Here is an 18,402-nt window from a genome sequence, read left to right on the forward strand (position 1 = left end):
AAGATCTCAGGTGAATATCAGTTCCAACACTTCACCCGAAGTGTTAGTTACAGAGTAGTCCGTTTATCCTGTTCGGAAGTTATTTGTTTGTGAAAAACCAATGTCTTATCCGAAGAGTATCATTAACAATATGAAATTGAATGTTATCTTCAATTTTATATACGAAAACAGATTAGATGGACGTTTCGGGTTTCCCCTTTATCAACAAAACAGGATGAATGATAAACTACAGACGAATGAGATAATGAAGTGGTAGTGGCGTTGTTAAGATCAATAAACAAAAACATTGAACGTCAGTTGTAATCCATTTACTGAAGAACGTATGCTCTATATTTTTTTTGGAATAACAAAAGCATTTAAAAAAAGACACCCCCCCCCCAAAAAAAAAAATAAAATAAAAAAATAAACTATTAAAAAACAAAAACAAAAAAAAACCCCAACAAACTCCTAGGATAATGAAAAAGAAGGAATTTAATCTCTGAATTTTGAATTTATTATAATATAGATAATAAGAATTCCTTACGTCATCGGCGAGACAGTGTTCTATTTGTTACTAAGAACAAATCATAAGAAAGTTTATTTATTGATGCAGCTTGTACCCCTTGGGGCCACGATCCAATCTAGACCAATATTTGCTTAATCAGGTCTAGTAAATATTGGATATCTACATTCTAAATGATTGCCTCACCGTTCGCCTACTTCACATTGTAGAAATGTCTAGATCCGTATTAAATAACGTGTAAAAGACTTACTCGGACAGTTCTATCAAAGTAGAAGTGAAAGAAGATGTAGAAGAAGAAGAAGAAGAAGAAGAAGAAGAAGAAGAAGAAGAAGAAGAAGAAGAAGAAGAAGAAGAAGAAGAAGAAGAAAGAAGGAAGAAGAAGAAGAAGAAGAAGAAGAAGAAGAAGAAGAAGAAGAAAGAAGAAAGAAGAAGAAGAAGAAGAAGAAAGAAGAAAGAAGAAGAAGAAGAAGAAGAAAGAAGAAGAAGAAGAAAGAAGAAGAAAGAAAAGAAGAAAAAATGAAAAAGAAGAAGAAGAAGAAAAGAAAAGTAAAAAAAGAAGATAAAAAGAAGAAGAAGAAAAGAAGAAAGAAGAAGAAGAAGAAGAAGAAGAAGAAGAAAGAAGAAGAAGAAGAAGAAGAAGAAGAGAAGAAGAAAGAAGAAGAAGAAGAAGAAGAAGAAGAAGAAGAAGAAGAAGAAGAAGAAGAAGAAAGAAGAAGAAGAAGAAAAGAAGAAGAAGAAGAAGAAGAAGAAGAAGAAGAAAGAAGAAGAAGAAGAAGAAGAAGAAGAAGAAGAAGAAGAAGAAGAAGAAAAGAAGAAGAAGAAGAAGAAGAAGAAGGAAGAAGAAGAAGAAGAAGAAGAAGAAGAAGAAGAAGAAGAAGAAGAAGAAGAAGAAGAAGAAGAAGAAGAAGAAGAAGAAGAAGAAGTGATTACAATATTTCTATTCTACAAAGCATGACATGAAAGTATTATAAAGAACGGATTCTGTTCAATTTGACTGACAATGGCTTTTTGCACCACATATTGATGAACTAAAGTAATTCCTAATCGTCCAAAATTCGTAAAAGCTGACACACAAATAAAGACTTCAATGTTTGACAATTATATTTAAAGAGGTTGCGGTTTATTTTTTCTCAAGAATATTTGATATGAAATGAATATCTAACCAAGAATTAAGGACAATTTGTCAGTTAGGTCCTTTCATAGGAGAAGGGTAGCCAGTTATAGTTCTGACAAGGGACATGCTAAGATTAGCTCAGATTTTAATTTTCAAATCAGATTTATGACAATTTTACCCGCCGACGTGTCTCGCATTTGATCGTATTTATAATTGGAAACGTCTGTGTTGGAGTACGATTTTAACCACGACCAGGCTGAATTGTCTTCTTCCCCTTCTTCTTATTCTTGGTCTTCTTCTTCTTCTTCTTCTTCTTCTTCTTCTTCTTCTTCTTCTTCTTCTTCTTCTTCTTCTTCTTCTTTCTTTCCTTCTTCTTCTTCTTCTTCTTCTTCTTCTTCTTCTTCTTCTTCTTCTTCTTCTTCTTCTTCTTCTTCTTCTTCTTCTTCTTCTTCTTCTTCTTCTTCATCATCATCATCATCATCATCATCATCATCATCATCACCATCCACCTTATTCTCTTCCTCTCCGCTGTCCTCCTCCTCCTCTTCGATGTTCTTTCTCTTATTATTTTTGTTGTTTTTGTTCCTCTCGTCCTCTTCATCATCATCATCATCATCATCATCATCATCATCATCGTCGTCGTCATGTTGCTCCTTCACCACCATCATTACCACCCCGGACCCCCTCCTTCCCATCCTTATTTTAAAAAAAAGTAATTTACCTTGAATGTCAATATTAAATAGCAGGGTATAATCAACAAGCAATTTTTTTTCTTTTTACAAAATAACAACAAATACAAAACTAACAAACAAAAACAAAAAAGTAAAAATGAATTTAAAAAAAAGAAACGAAAGCAAAGCAAAGTAAACAAGAAACGAAAAAAAAAAAAACAACTAAAAATAAAAATTTAAAAACAAACCCAAAAACATGGCAAATTTATTTATTGTTCTCACCACATCTTTCTTGAAGTTCATCACTCCCGTCCTTACAGTTCTTCACCCCGTCACAGAGTCTTGCAGCCAGTGTACATTCTCCGTTGTCACACTGGAAGGATACATGGTCGCATGGACGCCGCTCTAGTATGGAAGAAAGTTGTCGAGTGTTAAAGTTTACGTATAGATATATTTAAAAAAAAAGAAAGTTATGCTAAATTTGACGATGTCAAAAAATATGCAGGAAAATCACGATTGACATGTTTTTTATTTCAGTGTGAATGAATATGGCTGGGCAGTCTCTATGGACGCTTGCCCTGAATGTGTGCGTCACTTCGAGTTTGTCAGTCTGGTTCTATTATCCAGTTAGTAATCTGCCTCCATAAATCTCTGTCTAGTGCAAGTGTTCTTAGCTTTAGAATGTCATCATGTGTGTAAAGGTGCTGCGGCAGTTGGATGTTTCCTTGTGTTGTTGAAATCAGTTCTTCGGTTGTTGTTTCTAAATGTATTTGATATTTTTTGAGATCATGATTCAATGTTATTGGAAGTGAAGTTGGTGCACGCCCTCTGTATTCGGCTCTTTGTTTGAAGTAATCATCCATTGTGGTTTGTGCTGGAATATTTTCATCTCGTCGGAGCACGTGCCCGAACAGTTTCAATCTCTGTTTCTTTATACGCGTATTGACTGGTTGTACTCTGCATCTGTCATATACATCCTCATTACTAATTTTGATTGGCCAATGTCCCCCAATAAGTCGTCTCAATTGTTTGAGATGAAGGGAGTCTAGGGTGTCCAAATTATTTTTTGTAAGTCCCCACGTCCCACAGTTGTAGATAAGGATTGTTAGCACCAGCCCTTCGTATAGGCGTATTCTTTTATTTTCATTAATGAATGATGTTCGTCCTGTTCCAAACGTTGTGTAGTTCTCTGAATGCAGTTTGAGCTAGCATTTTTCTCCGTTTGATGTTTTGATTCTCGTGAATCAAGTTTCCGAGTTTTCTTACACTTTTCCATTTCGCTTATTTCTTATTAACCACTGTAATTTCTGTTTTGGATTCATTGACCTTTAGATTCCAATGTCGCAGAGTATTTGATATTATTAGTACATGCTGCTTCGCCAGGTCTTCTGTATCTCTTTTTCGAGAAATGAATTATTAATGGCGCGTGTTTTTCTGGTTTTTCTCAGCTCTCCCTCTATCAAAAGTTGTAAAAATTTGTGTCAACCTTTGAATCAATTTGTCTTAACTGAATATAGATTTTGGATCGTGTTGATACTAATAAAAAAAGTTTCCCTCTTTAAGACCTATAAAAAACTACCTCCTTTAAAACCGCTGTCATAAAATTCGAGATTTTACACTGTAAAAAATGTAAAACAGTTATGCACCACAAAATATGGCACGAATTCATAGTTTTTCCAAAAAATCTTGTGTTTACACGTAGTTCCGGCTAGTGATTATGAGTTCACGTCATACTTGTTTCCGAATGAAAACAATTCGCTTTAACTGCAATAAACTTATAACTTATGCAGTTTGCCTTAAATGTTGAATGTATGATTTATTGCTTATTATCTATATCATGTCGCAATTACAGATATTAAATCTCTAGTTTTAAATCACTTGAAATACTGATTATATCGTCATATCAACGATGAATACTGTTTATATAACCTTGAAAAATTGTATTTGTGAACGAACGTTTCACAGAACATTTAAAGGATTTAAAAACATATACGTTTTTAAACTATAGGATGCGATACGACACTCTCGTAAGCTGCGAAACGAAATCTACTTGTATCAATCGATAAGCCATTAAAGAGGCCAGTTATGGAATCGGAATTTCACAATCAACCCCGAGAAGATGATTATCGAAATACGACGGAGAGACTAACGGCGTGGAACGACGTGATAGGAAAAGGATCCAAGACAACTTTTATATGTATATCATCCAAAGATGTATGGAACTGGCTGAACTTGAGTTCTGGACAGAGGATCATTGATATTCTTGCAGGTGGTGAAAAAACTGGGTATTTAGGAGAATGCCATACTATTGTTTTCTGCATCATCTGGAAGGTAGAGACTATCATTCTGGGATCAATGCAGAGGGGTTTGAAGACCGGATAAAGAGCCGTTTGCTGCCTTTCCTCGAAGCACTCAGCCGTATTGCTTTGGACAACTCTACAATTATTTGGCCCATGATCACCTTAATGCTCCAACTTCGGCAACTATAAAAAATTGATATGATTTCATGGCTCCAATCAGACAGCACTACATATTCTGAATATTTATCAAAGGCTCAACTATACTCAAAAAGAAACAAACCAGAAACAGTTTTCAAAGCAGACTGTCTAATCAATGAGATTTGACACGAGGTTGCGCGACGTCCCCCCATATCACTGTGAGCGCAATCCAATCGAGCTCATTTGGACCCAAGTAAAGGGAAAGATGAGACGTAGAATACTAAATTTACTCTCATCGACGAGCAATAAATGATATAACAAGGGAAGACTGGGAAATGGCACGCTCCAACCTTAGTAAACTGGAGGAAAATTACATTTCATTGGATAGAGTGATGCCACGACATCATTCCATAGTCGTTTCATTTCTCCTTTTCCTCATCCTTGTCATTAGAATGTGATGATTGATGTGTCCAGTATGTCTTTGTTGTTGGTGCTGGTGTTGTTGTAGTTGTTGTTATTGCTGAACACATGTACATATTTATGTGGAAACAATGTATCATACATTGATGAATTTCTACTTTTGACCAGTTTACATTAAATTTATGTAATCCTCTTTGGCAAAAACACAAGCTATTTCTATATATTTTGCAATCAAAAAGATGTTGAAAGTGCGTTATGTTCACTTTCATTTGTATTCATCAGTAATGTGTGTTGATAGTTATAAAATGTAGATGTCTGATAGTTAAGGATTGCCATTAGTTCCTTCATAATCAGATTACTGAATGTATATTGTTTAAGTTTCAATAAACCGAAGTTTCCATTTTAACGAATTTTGTCAAAATGAATAAGCGGAAAAGTCATAATATTGATACCGTAAATCATCTGTGAGTTACGATCCTTACCAGTTATCGATTTTAATATAGCTGTTTTAAGTGAAATCCTTTTCTCTTGTTTTACAATTAATGTAAAGATATTGTTTGATTAAGACAAATTGATTCAGAGGTTCATACAAACTTTTGCAGCTGTGCATTGATGGCAACTGAGAAAAAGAAGAAAAACACGCGAAACTTATTAAAAATCTGACTATAATTCTATTTTGCCCCGATTTCCTTATCTTTTTGCGCACCAAAAGTTTATGCGTTGTTTTTAATTCCGCTCAATTTGGAAATCCTTAGTTACATATCGAAAGATTTTTTCGTTTACTTTCCAATATTTTTCTACGGAAAGGACCTACAAAATGTCTGTCGTCAATCTGGAATTAAGTAATGTATTTATGTCTTTCCCTCTCATAGCTTGTTGCAGGAAATAATGTAATATGGAGTGTGATGAAGGTGGTGATGGTGTTATAGGAGAATGGTGAAAGTGAAGGATAGTAACGAACATATTGGGAAGGTTGTTGTGATGATGATGATGATGATGATGATGATGATGATGATGATGATGATGATGATGATGATGTTGTTGTTGTTGTTAGTGCCGTTGTTGTTGCTGATCCGTATTTGTTTGTTTTTCTTTTTTTTTTCTATGACTGCGATGTTACGAGTGTGCATCTGTGTGTGTCTATGTCAATATTGTATTGTTATAAATGTGTAACGAAATGACAAATTGCCACATTTTGAGGACAATAAAGATTTATTATTATTATTATTATTATTATTATTATTATTATTATTATTATTATTATTATTATTATTATTATTATTATTATTATTATCATTTTTGTTGTTCGCTGAAGAACGTTTTTGAACCCGAAAAGTTCCGTGTTTGGTATTTTCTTCTTTTTGTTTTTTTTTTTTGGAGCTGTTATATCAATTTTTGTTTCTTAATCTACTATTCCCTTATTTATAATGGCAGTGGTACTAGAATAGGTCGATAAACACTCACTACGTATTTGAACTTCTTAAGAAAGGCGTTCAGTCTTTGTTTTTTAAATAATTTAAAATTGAGCTTTTATCTATATAGCGCAATATCCAATAAACGTGCTCAAAGCGCTTTACAAGGGGTCCCTGACCAACAGCAACACTTGACATCTAGGACGGGACATAACGCCTGTAAGGCGATATTACAATTAATTTTTGTCGGACAGAGACATCGCTGTAAAGGGACAGTTACTCATTTTACACCTGAGTACTGTGAGAGAATGTTAGGTAAAGAGCCTTTTCCAAGGACTCAACTATGCGTCGAGCGAGGATCGAACCCAGGACCTTCCACATAGCCGTTTGGTTGGGAGTGATGTGTACTACTTTGAATTTGACCAACTCAAATAATTTATAAAAAGAATCGTTGGAATATTTACTGCATTTTAGTTGGTAAGCAAAAATGGTAATAGGAAGATGGCCATAGTCATGATCGCCCCCCGCAACACCATTAAGAGCTCTTCATAGCAAGAAGCAGAAGTCATGACGTCACACTTGGAGGTGTGTCACCAGTCCTCAGGACAATGCATGACCAATGAATGAGTTACATAGAAATCATAAAAACGCGGCATAACTAGTTCAGTAGCAGAAAATATAGATGGAAACGAAGTTGACGTCACTCGGGTCTTTGTTATTGTATATTGCCATCCGCGTTTATGAGTAACTCTCACTAAACTGTATTATCCAGACTATAAACGTTTAATCTCACACACAGTTTAAGATGTCGATGGTTGAACAGTAGAGAAATTGGGATAAAGTCCAAGGGCCTAAAAAACTCCCTGCAATAACTGATGTATATTATTATTATTATTAAATTATTATCCACTTACTGCACTTGTCCTCGTCTGATCCGTCCCCACAATCATCCACAAAGTCACACCTTTTGTCCCGGGGAACACACTTGTGGTTTACACACTTGAAATGTGTCAGAGGACACTCAAACGTTTCTGAAGGGGAAAAGGTAATAAAGGATAAAGGACATTGGACATTTTGACTGCTGAATTCGTCGAATTTTTAAATAAAACGGCCAATTTTGAGCATTTTTCCAGTTTTAAAATGATAAAAGAAAGTAAAATTTTAGACTTTTGAAATTTTCAATTTTTTCACGAGTAAAATTTTTTTTGGTGACATTGGTCGATTTTTCAAATTTCCGAGATTTGGACATTTTGACTGCTGAAATCGTTGTTACTATTTTAGACCGTCTGTTGGTGATTACTTCTCACAAAATTATATCAATCAGACTATAAACGATAGAGGTTACACAAATTTTTATGTGTTGGAATTTTTTTCACCTGCCCAGCAGGTGTTGTGAGCATTTTCCTTAATCACATAGCACAAATTTTAGAGAAAAAAAAATATCGATTTCATTTTTCGTGCGACATTCAAAAGATTTTTTTATTAATTATCTGAAGAGGTGTGAATGAAACAGTCTCAGACAAAACAGAGAGAAACATACAACAACAGGAAAACATTTTTTAAAATTGGTCTTCCTCGACTGGAATAGGCTTCAACAGTCGTGACGCCACTTCCCTCGTAATGACGCATAGTAACTTAGTAACTGGTTCTAAACTCTGGGAACAATGGCGGACGCCCATATTAAAATATTTCTCCGACGAGCATAATAAAAGTGTATCTAGAGGAGAAAAACATTATAAAGCTGATCATGTTTTGACTTTTATACATTCTGATCACATGACATATGAAAAAGTTCTAGCCAGCATGAAGAATAAAAAGTACCGATTTTCTTTGTTTAGAACCAAATTGCTCGTTGTTGGGCGACTTGACATCAGACGATTTAATCTTATTGAAAAAGATCTTTCTGGCCTTGAATAAGATCTTTCTGGTCGGCAACATTTTTAAAAAGGTGTTTTGTTCTAGTTGGGCAGTTTGGCGTTAATGAGTTCGGATTTATCAATTAAACATTATCAAAACAACGGGATATCCCTGGACTGATCATGTTTGTTTGGTTTTGTCTGGCATAAATCAACTCGTGTGTTTATGATTCGTGATCAAAGATGGTCATTTCAAAGGTCACGCAGGAAATGTGATCTTGAATTTAGCGATCAGGCGATCATTAATCGATACATATTATTGTGATTTATAGTTATATTTCAGCTGGTATCTTTGAGAAGAAAGGAGAACAGGAGAGGTGGGAGCGGGTAAGAAAGAAAGAAAGAAAGAAAGAGAAAGAGAGAAAGTGAGAGAGAGAGGGAGAGACAGAAAGAGAGAGAGAGAGAGAGAGAGAGAGAGAGAGAGAGAGGGAGAAAGAAAGATATATATATATATATATATATATATATATATATATATATATATATATATATATTGTCATGGTCTCAAGTGAGTAAAGAGCTACTCGACTATGCATAAAGATATATGTAGAATGAGGCCCCAGAATTTACTAGTTACTATAAATGAAAAACAATTAACGATTTGTTTACAATGAAATAAAAATAATGATGAAATTTAATTAAAAGAGATAAACAGTGATCGTGGCAGTTACAAATAGAGATATGAATATTTTACGTAACTTATGATAATATGTCAGGTTCGTAAGTTTACGTTTCCAGGCAGTTGATGGGCTTGGATGATCTATTCCTCTGATAACAGGATCGGACTCGTAAAATTCCACTTCCAGGCAATTGGTAATGGGTTAATATGTAATCCTTTGACAGCGGGCTCGGGTTTGATCCTTGAAGTTTATACAATCAAAGTTAAAAGCTCCGGCGTCTTTATGGTGTAGATATTATATCTACAAAGTCCCAAAAGATAAAAATCTTCCAGTATATATATAGGAATAGAACGACTGGCCGTCCGGCATAGATTGTGGAGAGAAAGTGAGTTTCAAATGTTAGACCTATCAGCTTTTATAATAAGTGGCTACGTGACAGAATGTAGAACGAAAAGTATTCACTAATTAGAAATTAATTCGAGGGAAGGCTATAAAAGGAAAGACGATCTAATATTAGAAGGTAAAGTTTATCTAAGCCTACCGAAATATAACTGGAGTGAGATGAATTCAGTTCTTAATAAAATAAAATTTAATAAGATAATTGTGAACAACCTTTACTGTGACACCCCCCACCCACGTTTAAAATATACTCTTTAACCATTATGGGAAAGATAGATTTTACAAACGGAAGTAAATTTACTATCATGATACTCTAGCATTAATCCATTGTTATGATTTGTGCTACAATTAAATTATTTATTAACTAGACATGGAAATGTTTATATTAACGTAGGTATATGAATGGGTGACAATAACAATGAAAGATTGTGATTACAAATCATTGTGATGAACAACATGATGGCAATGTGATTACAAATCATTGTGATAAACAATAGTGATGGCAATGAAGCATGATTTAAGTCGATGATATGAAGGTAATTTACTGAATGAAATGAATGAAAATGTAAATGGAATATTGACATTTCAATTATTAATCATAAATGAGTGAAAATTCATAACAATAATAGTAAAGAGAAGATTTCCCAAATCATGAATGGGTATGGTATATATATCCAAACAATACTCAATGTTACATTAAGTTGGGTCATCATGTTTACAAATAAAATTATCGAAATTGTGCGTTCTGATTTGGCATAATTTTCGAGGTAACTAACAGTATGCATGAGAGGTTAAGTTATACCCTTCTCACGTCATTACACTAATCGAGAAAGTAGGTCGGCGTGAATATTTTCACAGCCTGGTATGTGAGAGATACTGAAAGTGTAATTTTGCAAAAATAGACTCCACCTTAGTACTCTACTATTATTCATTTTGTTATTTCTTATGTACGTGAGTGGTTTATGGTCCGTTTCGACCACAAACTCTTTTAGCAGTAGATATCTGCTGAATGTCTTTAAAGCAAAGACGATGGCCAGTCCTTCACGCTCTATTACAGAGTATCGTGATTCTCTGTCCAATAATTTTCTGCTTGCATATAAGCAAGGCATTAGAGTTCCCTCATGCTCCTGTAATAGTACACCTGCGATGCCATTATCAGACGCGTCAGTTCTTACAACAAATTCTTTTGACATGTCGGGTAATTTAAGAATTGGTTCTGAACAGAGTAATGCCTTTAATTGGTTAAAGCTATTCTGACACGCTTCTGTCCAAACAATTTTGTTCGGTGACCCATTCTTTGTCAGATTTGTTAGCGGTGTCGCGATGTGCGCGAAGTTGTAAATGTATTTCCTGTAAAAATTTAGGAGCCCAAGTACTTTGCGTACTTCTTTTTTGTCTTAGGTGGTTGCAATTGTGCGATTTTTGTTTGTTTTTCTGTCTCGGGTGTCTGTGTCCCATGACCAACGGTATGATTTTGTTAAAGGGCCTATAATGTCAATTGCAACTTTTTGAAAAACTTTTTCAATAACTGGGGTTGTCTCTAATGGCAATCTCGGTATTCTGCCTTTTGCGACTCTTCTTTGGCATGTGTCACAAGATTTCACATATTCTCGGACGTCTTTAGTAATTCCAGGCCATGTGAAATTCTCGGATATTCTCTTCAATGTGGAAGAGCTCCCAAGATGTCCAGAAGTTATTGAATCGTGCGCTATTCCAAGGATTTTGTTTCTGTAAATACTCGGCGTGACCAGTTGTTTAGCTATTTTGTTTCTTTTCCTATGTAACCTGAACAGAATATCTTTTTCAATGATGTATTCAACTTTTGATTTCGTCCCTTTGTTTGCGATATTGAAATATGAAGTTAAAGTCGGGTCCTTTTTCTGTTCTTCAATGAACGTGTTCCTGTCAAATTGTTGTGGTTCAAGAGAAATAGTCATTGGCTTCTCTGTTGTCTTAGTCATCTTTCTTGTTTCTGCTAGACAAGCTGTTTCTTGGGTTAATGACCATTCTTTTACATCTGTTGGGTTGTCTTTAAGACCTTTTATATTGCCGACAATAACATCAGCGACGGGGTTGGGAAGTATACAGCATTCCACTATTCCTGTATAGTATGGGGTTTCTATGTACACATTAGCTGTTTCAAAGGTTTCGACTGTGCCACTGAATGTGATGCATTGTACCGTTTTACCAGTTTTGTCTTCGTCATTGATCAAAGATGCTTTTATTCCTACTGTACTGCATCCTGTGTCTCTCAATATTTTGCAATCAGTTCCATTAGCTTTGCCTTCACAAAAAAATAGCGATCCTGACTTGTGAGTTTGTGTTAAAAGTGACATACCTTTCACGCAATACACATTTATATTTTCTCCTGACATTACTCGTGTCTGATTATTTACACTTGTTTGGAGTGATGCATTTGCAGTTTCTTTTGGATATCCCACGATTTTGTAACATTTGTCTGCTGTGTGGCCTTTCATTCCACAATATTGACATTTAATTATAGGTTTGTTGTTTTTCTTATACTCAGTATTATTGTCAGTGCTATTTCTTGTTTTGTTTTGATAGAATCGGCTATGGTCTCTATTGAACTGTTTGTTCCATGGTTTGTTACTATGGTCATCCTGTTTCACTTGCGTGTTCCGAGTGATTGATCGGCTCGTTCTATTTGAGTACTGAACTTTAGGTGTACATGTAAAATCTGGGGAACAATGGCGGACGCCCATGATTAATATATTTCTCAGATCAGAGCAATAATAAAAGTGTTTCTAGAGGAGTAAAATTCTAAAGCTGATCATGTCTTTTTGACTTTTATACATTGTTCACATGACATATGAAAAAGTTCTAGCCTGCTTAAGAATTAATAAGTACGTTTTTCTTTGTTTAAGACCAATTTGCTCGGTTGTTGGGCGACTTGACATCAGACGATTTAACTTATTGAATAAGATCTTCTGGCCATGAATAGATCTTTTTGTCGCCAAATTTTAAAAGGTTATTGTTTTGTTCTAGTTGGGCAGTTTTGGGATAATGAGTTCGGATTTCTCAATTAAACATTATCAAAAAAAACGGGATATCCCTGGATGATCAGTTTGTGTGGTTTAGTTGGCACTAAATCACTCGTGTGTTATGATTCGTGAGCAAAGATGGTCTTTTCAAAGGTACGCAGGAAATGATATTTGAATTTAACGATCAGGCGATCATTAATCGATACATATTATTATTGTGATTTATAGTTATATTTCAGCTGTATCTTTGAGAAAAAAGGAGAACAGGAGGGGTGGGAGCGGGTAAGAAAGAAAGAAAGAAAGAAAGAAAGAGAAAGAGAGAAAGTGAGAGAGAGAGAGGGAGAGACAGAAAAAGAGAGAGAGAGAGAGAGAGAGAGAGAGAGAGAGGGAGAAAGAAAGATATATATATATATATATAATATATATATATATATATATATATATATATATATTGTCATGGTCTCAAGTGAGTAAAGAGCTACTCGACTATGCATAAAGATATATGTAGAATGAGGCCCCAGAATTTACTAGTTACTATAAATGAAAACAATTAACGATTTGTTTACAATGAAATAAAATAATGATGAAATTTAATTAAAAGAGATAAACAGTGATCGTGGCAGTTACAAATAGAGATATGAATATTTTACGTAACTTATGATAATATGTCAGGTTCGTAAGTTTACGTTTCCAGGCAGTTGATGGGCTTGGATGATCTATTCCTCTGATAACAGGATCGGACTCGTAAAATTCCACTTCCAGGCAATTGGTAATGGGTTAATATGTAATCCTTTGACAGCGGGCTCGGTTTGATCCTTGAAGTTTATACAATCAAAGTTAAAAGCTCCGGCGTCTTTATGGTGTAGATATTATATCTACAAAGTCCCAAAAGATAAAAATCTTCCAGTATATATATAGGAATAGAACGACTGGCCGTCCGGCATAGATTGTGGAGAGAAAGTGAGTTTCAAATGTTAGACCTATCAGCTTTTATAATAAGTGGCTACGTGACAGAATGTAGAACGAAAGTATTCACTAATTAGAAATTAATTCGAGGGAAGGCTATAAAAGGAAAGACGATCTAATATTAGAAGGTAAAGTTTATCTAAGCCTACCGAAATATAACTGGAGTGAGATGAATTCAGTTCTTAATAAAATAAAATTTAATAAGATAATTGTGAACAACCTTTACTGTGACACCCCCCACCCACGTTTAAAATATACTCTTTAACCATTATGGGAAAGATAGATTTTACAAACGGAAGTAAATTTACTATCATGATACTCTAGCATTAATCCATTGTTATGATTTGTGCTACAATTAAATTATTTATTAACTAGACATGGAAATGTTTATATTAACGTAGGTATATGAATGGGTGACAATAACAATGAAAGATTGTGATTACAAATCATTGTGATGAACAACATGATGGCAATGTGATTACAAATCATTGTGATAAACAATAGTGATGGCAATGAAGCATGATTTAAGTCGATGATATGAAGGTAATTTACTGAATGAAATGAATGAAAATGTAAATGGAATATTGACATTTCAATTATTAATCATAAATGAGTGAAAATTCATAACAATAATAGTAAAGAGAAGATTTCCCAAATCATGAATGGGTATGGTATATATATCCAAACAATACTCAATGTTACATTAAGTTGGGTCATCATGTTTACAAATAAAATTATCGAAATTGTGCGTTCTGATTTGGCATAATTTTCGAGGTAACTAACAGTATGCATGAGAGGTTAAGTTATACCCTTCTCACGTCATTACACTAATCGAGAAAGTAGGTCGGCGTGAATATTTTCACAGCCTGGTATGTGAGAGATACTGAAAGTGTAATTTTGCAAAAATAGACTCCACCTTAGTACTCTACTATTATTCATTTTGTTATTTCTTATGTACGTGAGTGGTTTATGGTCCGTTTCGACCACAAACTCTTTTAGCAGTAGATATCTGCTGAATGTCTTTAAAGCAAAGACGATGGCCAGTCCTTCACGCTCTATTACAGAGTATCGTGATTCTCTGTCCAATAATTTTCTGCTTGCATATAAGCAAGGCATTAGAGTTCCCTCATGCTCCTGTAATAGTACACCTGCGATGCCATTATCAGACGCGTCAGTTCTTACAACAAATTCTTTTGACATGTCGGGTAATTTAAGAATTGGTTCTGAACAGAGTAATGCCTTTAATTGGTTAAAGCTATTCTGACACGCTTCTGTCCAAACAATTTTGTTCGGTGACCCATTCTTTGTCAGATTTGTTAGCGGTGTCGCGATGTGCGCGAAGTTGTAAATGTATTTCCTGTAAAAATTTAGGAGCCCAAGTACTTTGCGTACTTCTTTTTTGTCTTAGGTGGTTGCAATTGTGCGATTTTTGTTTGTTTTTCTGTCTCGGGTGTCTGTGTCCCATGACCAACGGTATGATTTTGTTAAAGGGCCTATAATGTCAATTGCAACTTTTTGAAAAACTTTTTCAATAACTGGGGTTGTCTCTAATGGCAATCTCGGTATTCTGCCTTTTGCGACTCTTCTTTGGCATGTGTCACAAGATTTCACATATTCTCGGACGTCTTTAGTAATTCCAGGCCATGTGAAATTCTCGGATATTCTCTTCAATGTGGAAGAGCTCCCAAGATGTCCAGAAGTTATTGAATCGTGCGCTATTCCAAGGATTTTGTTTCTGTAAATACTCGGCGTGACCAGTTGTTTAGCTATTTTGTTTCTTTTCCTATGTAACCTGAACAGAATATCTTTTTCAATGATGTATTCAACTTTTGATTTCGTCCCTTTGTTTGCGATATTGAAATATGAAGTTAAAGTCGGGTCCTTTTTCTGTTCTTCAATGAACGTGTTCCTGTCAAATTGTTGTGGTTCAAGAGAAATAGTCATTGGCTTCTCTGTTGTCTTAGTCATCTTTCTTGTTTCTGCTAGACAAGCTGTTTCTTGGGTTAATGACCATTCTTTTACATCTGTTGGGTTGTCTTTAAGACCTTTTATATTGCCGACAATAACATCAGCGACGGGGTTGGGAAGTATACAGCATTCCACTATTCCTGTATAGTATGGGGTTTCTATGTACACATTAGCTGTTTCAAAGGTTTCGACTGTGCCACTGAATGTGATGCATTGTACCGTTTTAACCAGTTTTGTCTTCGTCATTGATCAAAGATGCTTTTATTCCTACTGTACTGCATCCTGTGTCTCTCAATATTTTGCAATCAGTTCCATTAGCTTTGCCTTCACAAAAAAATAGCGATCCTGACTTGTGAGTTTGTGTTAAAAGTGACATACCTTTCACGCAATACACATTTATATTTTCCCCTGACATTACTCGTGTCTGATTATTTACACTTGTTTGGAGTGATGCATTTGCAGTTTCTTTTGGATATCCCACGATTTTGTAACATTTGTCTGCTGTGTGGCCTTTCATTCCACAATATTGACATTTAATTATAGGTTTGTTGTTTTTCTTATACTCAGTATTATTGTCAGTGCTATTTCTTGTTTTGTTTTGATAGAATCGGCTATGGTCTCTATTGAACTGTTTGTTCCATGGTTTGTTACTATGGTCATCCTGTTTCACTTGCGTGTTCCGAGTGATTGATCGGCTCGTTCTATTTGAGTACTGAACTTTAGGTGTACATGGACTCTGAGCAGCGGCAGCGTAGTATGGTTCCTTCAATGTTCTGCTAAGGGGTGTCAATGGATGTGCGCTGTTAAAGTTTTCTGCGTAGATTTTTAATTTGTCCAAGTTTTCTGGCTTTCTCTCTTTAAAGAATGCGACTAAATCTGGGTTGCAAGCTTGATAGATTCGATTCTTCAGCGTGAGATAGTAAAGGCCTGCAAAGTCGTCTTGTTTTACGTTTGCCAACTCAAGCCACCGATTTAGAAATTGAGTAATTCGGTTCACGAATGTATTAAAGTCTTCTCCACTTTCCGGTTTTGCAGTGTGAAACCTTTCCTGGTAACCATCTTCCGTTAATCTAAATCTTTTTAGTAGAGCGTCTTTAATTTTACCATAGTCATCTGCATCTTCAGTTGTTAAGGTATAGAAAACTTTTAGCGGTTCTCCAGATAAGCAGTTAATCAAGGCTGTGGCCCATTTGCTTTCTGGCCAACGATAACCTTTAGCCTGAACTTCGAATCGGTGTAAGAAGGATTCTAGACAGTCTGAGCGTTCATCGTATGTTGGCATGCGTGGAAGTTTCACGAAAAATTCATCACTATTATTATGTTTTCTTTCATGACCGGTTTTTGTTTTTTCAATTTCCAGCATCATTTGGGTCCTTTTGGTTTCTTCTTCTGCTAAAGCTATTTGTCTTTTTAGTTCCCTTTCTTGGACTCTTTCTTCTCGTTCTTCTCTACGTATTCTTTCTTCATGTTCTTTTTCTTCTCTACGAATTCTTTCTTCATGTTCTTTTTCTTCTCTACGAATTCTTTCTTCATTTTCTTCTCTACGAATTCTTTCTTCTTTTTCTTCTTTTATTTTCTCTTCGCACCATGAAAATATTCTTTCCTGGGGTATTTCTAAGTCCTTTGCGAGACTTAAGTATCTTTTATATGCTTCCATTTTTGCAATAAATTAGTTACGATGTTTTATATATAATATATTGACAGGATACTGTTACTGACTATTTTATTTATTTACACTTACTGGAATGAACTGTTCTATTTTTAGAAATATCTCTCTCTCTCTCTCTCTCTCTCTCTCTCTCTCTCTTTTCAACTTATTATGTATGTTGAATTTGATGCCTTTTATCGATATATCTTATACATCAATGTGTCAATACAATGCGGAGTTATTATGACTTGTGTCAATAACAATGTGTCAATCGCGTGTACTCTAAACTATGTTACTACGAAAAATGTATCACCAATGTGTGTGACTCGTCGTTAGTTTGTGTACAATTATTCGCAATGACGCTAATATACTAGAGTGTGATAACAATAATAGGATGCCAAAATAATCCCAAGTTATCTATCACTAAATATAACACGACGGCTAGTAGACTCCTTTTATTATTATTTAGTTTTTAAAGACTCACTTTTCAGAACATAATATATAAGTGGTTTTCGGTAACAGTAATATGCCAAAAATGCATTTAAAACAAATCACTATGCAAAACAAATCACGATGTCTATAGTTACTATGTGATGCCCAACTCATGTAAAAGAGAATAATGAAGGATATATTTACCAACTCAGTTCGTGGCTGGGACCTCTCTCTTGTTCAATGGTTGTTCAACAATTGTAATTAGGCATTGAAGAGTGTTTAACAGTGATGTCTGAAATACAAAACAATAAAATATCGTAAGATTTACAATAGTTACAAAATGTGTTCACAACACTGAGTGATTGGATGACAGGTGAATGAATCGTTATGGAATGTAAACATATTGAAAACAATTCATGAATGAGGCAAACAACAAAATGAAATGAGTGATGTAATAACAAAGTGGACAAGGAATGAATGAATGAATGAAAAACTGAGTGAATGAAAGAATGAAGGGAGGAATTAATGTATGAATGATTGGATAAATGAGTGAATAAACGAATGAATGGATGAATGAATGAATAATTTATAAATGAATAAATGAATGAAGGAATGAATCAATAAAATGCTATTCAATTTGAATGAAAGAATGAATGGATAAATTGCTATTCCATTTAAATGAAGAAATGAAAAAGAAAAAAAAATTAATCCTGTAAATAGGGAGTTCAATTAAAATATGATCAAGTGGGGCAATTAAGAGTTTTACAATTTAAACTTTAAAGTTAGATGAAATAGATATAAGTAACTAAATAAATTCAATTCTTTATATGTGTCCCCTCCAAAATGTCATGGTCTCAAGTGAGTAAAGAGCTACTCGACTATGCATAAAGATAT

General features: G+C 34.6%; 1 protein-coding gene across 1 annotated transcript in view; it reads right to left on the reverse strand.

The window, feature by feature from the left end:
• LOC144956907 (G-protein coupled receptor GRL101-like) overlaps positions 1-18,402 on the reverse strand; it is a 274,635-nt gene that overhangs the window by 63,877 nt on the left and 192,356 nt on the right. The window contains exons 5-6 of the mRNA XM_078887733.1: positions 7,472-7,588; positions 2,570-2,692 (exon numbers count right to left, since the gene is read on the reverse strand). Coding sequence (XP_078743859.1) covers positions 2,570-2,692; positions 7,472-7,588 — 240 coding nt within the window. The remainder of the gene's footprint in view (positions 1-2,569; positions 2,693-7,471; positions 7,589-18,402) is intronic.

Source organism: Berghia stephanieae, chromosome 11 (assembly GCF_034508935.2).
Source record: "Berghia stephanieae isolate SIO BIC M18660-M18661 chromosome 11, UCSD_Bste_1.3, whole genome shotgun sequence".
Lineage (NCBI taxonomy): Eukaryota > Metazoa > Mollusca > Gastropoda > Nudibranchia > Aeolidiidae > Berghia > Berghia stephanieae.